This window comes from Centruroides sculpturatus, unplaced genomic scaffold, assembly GCF_000671375.1.
Source record: "Centruroides sculpturatus isolate CEXI.00-Female unplaced genomic scaffold, Cexi_2.0 scaffold882, whole genome shotgun sequence".
Classification (NCBI taxonomy): domain Eukaryota; kingdom Metazoa; phylum Arthropoda; class Arachnida; order Scorpiones; family Buthidae; genus Centruroides; species Centruroides sculpturatus.
In genome coordinates, this window is record NW_019385168.1 from 316901 (window position 1) to 320545 (window position 3645).

A 3645-nucleotide genomic window follows, 5' to 3' on the forward strand; every position below is an offset into this window, starting at 1 on the left:
TATTTACAGTGAGGTATAGGGTTAGGTTCTACATAAGTGAAAAATAAGCTAATAATTTTGTTTATTAATACAATATAATACAAAATACATATAAATTTTTAATTTTTAAAATGTATTTTATCATAAAATAAAGTGAAATGTTTTTATTAAAAAATTTTAGTTTCGGATCTCTTACATTTTTCGGAAAAAAGTATCCATCTTTAATTGTTTACATTTTTGTTTTCTTTCATTGAGAATTTCGGAATATGGTCGAATGGATGCAATGATGCTTCTTTTTACATTTGTACTTCGCTCACAATCATTGTCTAACTCACAAAGTTCATCCGTCAAACTTTCCATAGTTCAAAGGATATGTTAACCTGACGTAGAGCTACGGACGAGCGGAGACACTGATTGGTTGACCACTGGTCGCCATAGCGCATGTATAAGGTCAGTTTGAGTGGGAAAATTCAAGGTGGCTAAGGAGAGATAGATATCGTCTGTCTAATAAAAAAGTATCGTCTGGCCAACGAGAAGTAGATTTGTCTCACTAACGATAGTTTGTGATCGCCAGAAGTGCTACTGCGTCGTAAGGTGTTTTCTTGAACGAATTGATATGGGATACATTCATTGGCGCTATGGATTTGGACACCATTTATTGGACTATTAAGTTTGGACGTGGGTACTTAAACATTTAGTGTTTTTATATTTATTTAATGCAAATGTATACATACCCAATAATATTAAACAGAAAAACTAAATATATTTAATAAAAATCTTTGTTTTAACGAATGTACAATGTCGTGGCTCAGTAAATACGTCAATTTATTGGACTTTATGAAAATCGGTCTGGCATAGGGAAAATTGGGGAATTACACCACAAAACGGCAAATTGCATAGCGACGTTATTGTAAGTCGGTGTAAATTGAGCCGGCATAAACTGAGGGCTACCTGTACATTGTAATATAAATAATTATTTCTCAATCATTTATTTAAAAACAGTCTTTCAAAAAATTGATAAAAACCCAATTAAAAAAAGAGATTTTCAATGGAACAGATAAAAATTGGAAGAAAAAAGAAAACATGAAGTTTTTCACTAGTTTTATGTTTTATAACTGAATTTTAACTTAATTATTTCTCAAATTAAAGTGCATAAAATGAAATATAACTTTAATTACTTAATTTTGAATAATTAGAATATTCATTATTTACTGAGGTTTATAGATACATAATAACAAAAAGAGCTAATATTAAAGTTATTTCATGATTTTCTTTAATAATAACATTTTAGACCTTGCAAATGAATACAAGTAAACAAACTTTGCAATCAGAGTTAAAATGTCAAAAATTTTATTAATAAACTAGAAATGCCAGTACTGAACTCTGACTACAAAGCAAAACTATATTGCAACAAATAGTATAAAATTCAAATGTTACAAATTTCACAAAATCTAACAAAAGAAAAACTCTTAATTGGCACCAATCACTTACAATTCAACAGCTACACACTGACCAGCAGAAGTGAAGGCTAGCTTGCTATTTCAGTTTGACAATGTTCTTTTATACATTACTGATTTGCATACTGTACTTGCTTTTGAGAAATAATTTTTCTTAATTTGTCTCTACTAACATCTGTTTAAGCATAAAATCCTAAATAATTTTCTGTTTTTATATATATGATTGCAATATTAGAATAGTAGAATGCAATTCCATTTATTCAAATTAAGTTATGCAAATGAATCTGTAGTAGGGAAGTATTCAGAGAGCATTCAAGATTTAATGTAATTCAATTTCCAAAACTTAAAATAACTGAAACAAAATTAAATAATGTAACTAATTACATATAACTATAAATAAAAAAAATTGCTACCTCTCACATTAATTTCTTTTCTCTTTTTTATTATTCAAAAAATTAGTCATTTCGTCAGGTGAATATTTCCTTATTTCATAATTTAATTTTATTTAAACTTTTAATTNTGTGGAAGAGGGAAATCTGGCTGGATTGGAAGAATTTTCCATTAATTCTATAATCGTAATCTAAAAACATCAAAATAACAAATACTTTAGTATTCTTGTTTAAACAAGGTCATGTTTAGAAAATCCTTAAACTGTGTAGTTTTTTTTTATACAAGAATAAATGTAATTTATTTTGTCCTTCTATTTCATCTAATGTAACTGTTAACAAAGTGATAAACATCAGTTAGTTAGAATGAAAAGAAACAGAACACAGTGTTGGATATCAAGAATAAAAACATGTTTATTTTATATAAATTCTTAAAAAATCAAATTATTGCTTTTACAAATTTTATTTTTTATCATTAAATTTTTATAATTATAATTAATTGTGACATATTTCATCCTTAAATAAATCAAAAATCTATTACAATATTTAAAGCATACTTTACTGACAAATATTGATTATACAAAAATAGAAATTTCAATGAAGCAAACTTAATGTACAGTACATTACTATTATAAAATCAATATAAAAATCTTTCTTGATCATCTATAACATGCCTCCTTGTTAATCAATCTTCTTATAGAATATATTATGTTCTTTTATAGTGAAAATTAAATATTTTATGTTTTCTTCTTTTTTAACATTGATTTCATAAAAACCACAAGATATTTATTTTGAAAACTAATTTCATCTGATTATGTTAATATCATCTGATTGTTAATATCATTATCCTATAATAATTACAGACATTATTAATTATCATGCAACTTACTTTTTATTATTTTAAAAAAATTGTAAATAATAAAAATATAAATATATATAGTTTATATAATAATGAATTAATTTATTGATCTTTATATATCACACTGACCTACCTTTCATTGACTATGGTAGTGTCCTCATACTCACCCAGAACCAGCTGCTAGATTTATTGATCTATGTTGCCTTAGTAACCGTAGCAGAAAATAACATTGCATGATTAAGCTAACATAATACTATTAATGTATATACAATGAAAATACCATAATATGTATTTAATTATTCCCTTTAAATCATAGAAAACGAGGAACAGTCAAACAATGCTTGGAGCATCCCTGGATTAAGGTGAGTCATTTGTTGTTTCTCTAACAAAATAATTCTAATTTAGACTTTGTCATAAAGCATTACTTGCTGTAGAAGTCATTTTGTATTTAAAAAATTACTATGCAATATTTCGACAATTATATTCAAGCTCTTTATATATAGTTAACCTATCAGAAGTCAGTTAATAAATTTAGCTTATTTCCATTTAATAACTAAAGGAAAATTAATTATTATTATCTCAAATGAAATGTAATTTAAACACTTACTTCTAAATAAAAAGAAAAGAACTCCGGATAATGCTTGTTATATTTTCATGATCAGAATAAATTTAAAATGTAAATTAATATAAGAATCTATTTAAAACTTATTTTATATGTTACAACTTAGTTGAAAATCCAAATTTATAACATCTATCAGAATGTCAACCCCATTTAACAGGCTTGGAGTTCTTTGGACTCTAATTGGAAAGGGTAAAAGTGCAAATGACCTACTTCTGTTTTAATCAGGGTCATTATGTACTGTCTTAGTGAAATATAAAGTATTTTTTGCTTAAAATGTATTATTACTTTCATTTTATAGTCTTTTTATTGATATTGTTAGTTTTTATTTTTCTCAGTTATATA

At 25.7% G+C, this 3645-nt stretch overlaps 1 protein-coding gene across 1 annotated transcript in view; it reads left to right on the forward strand.

Annotated features, from left to right (window-relative positions):
- Window positions 1–3645, forward strand: part of LOC111635690 (death-associated protein kinase 2-like) — a 100401-nt gene that overhangs the window by 64175 nt on the left and 32581 nt on the right. Inside the window, exon 7 of the mRNA XM_023380728.1 lies at window positions 2998–3043. Coding sequence (XP_023236496.1) covers window positions 2998–3043 — 46 coding nt within the window. The remainder of the gene's footprint in view (window positions 1–2997; window positions 3044–3645) is intronic.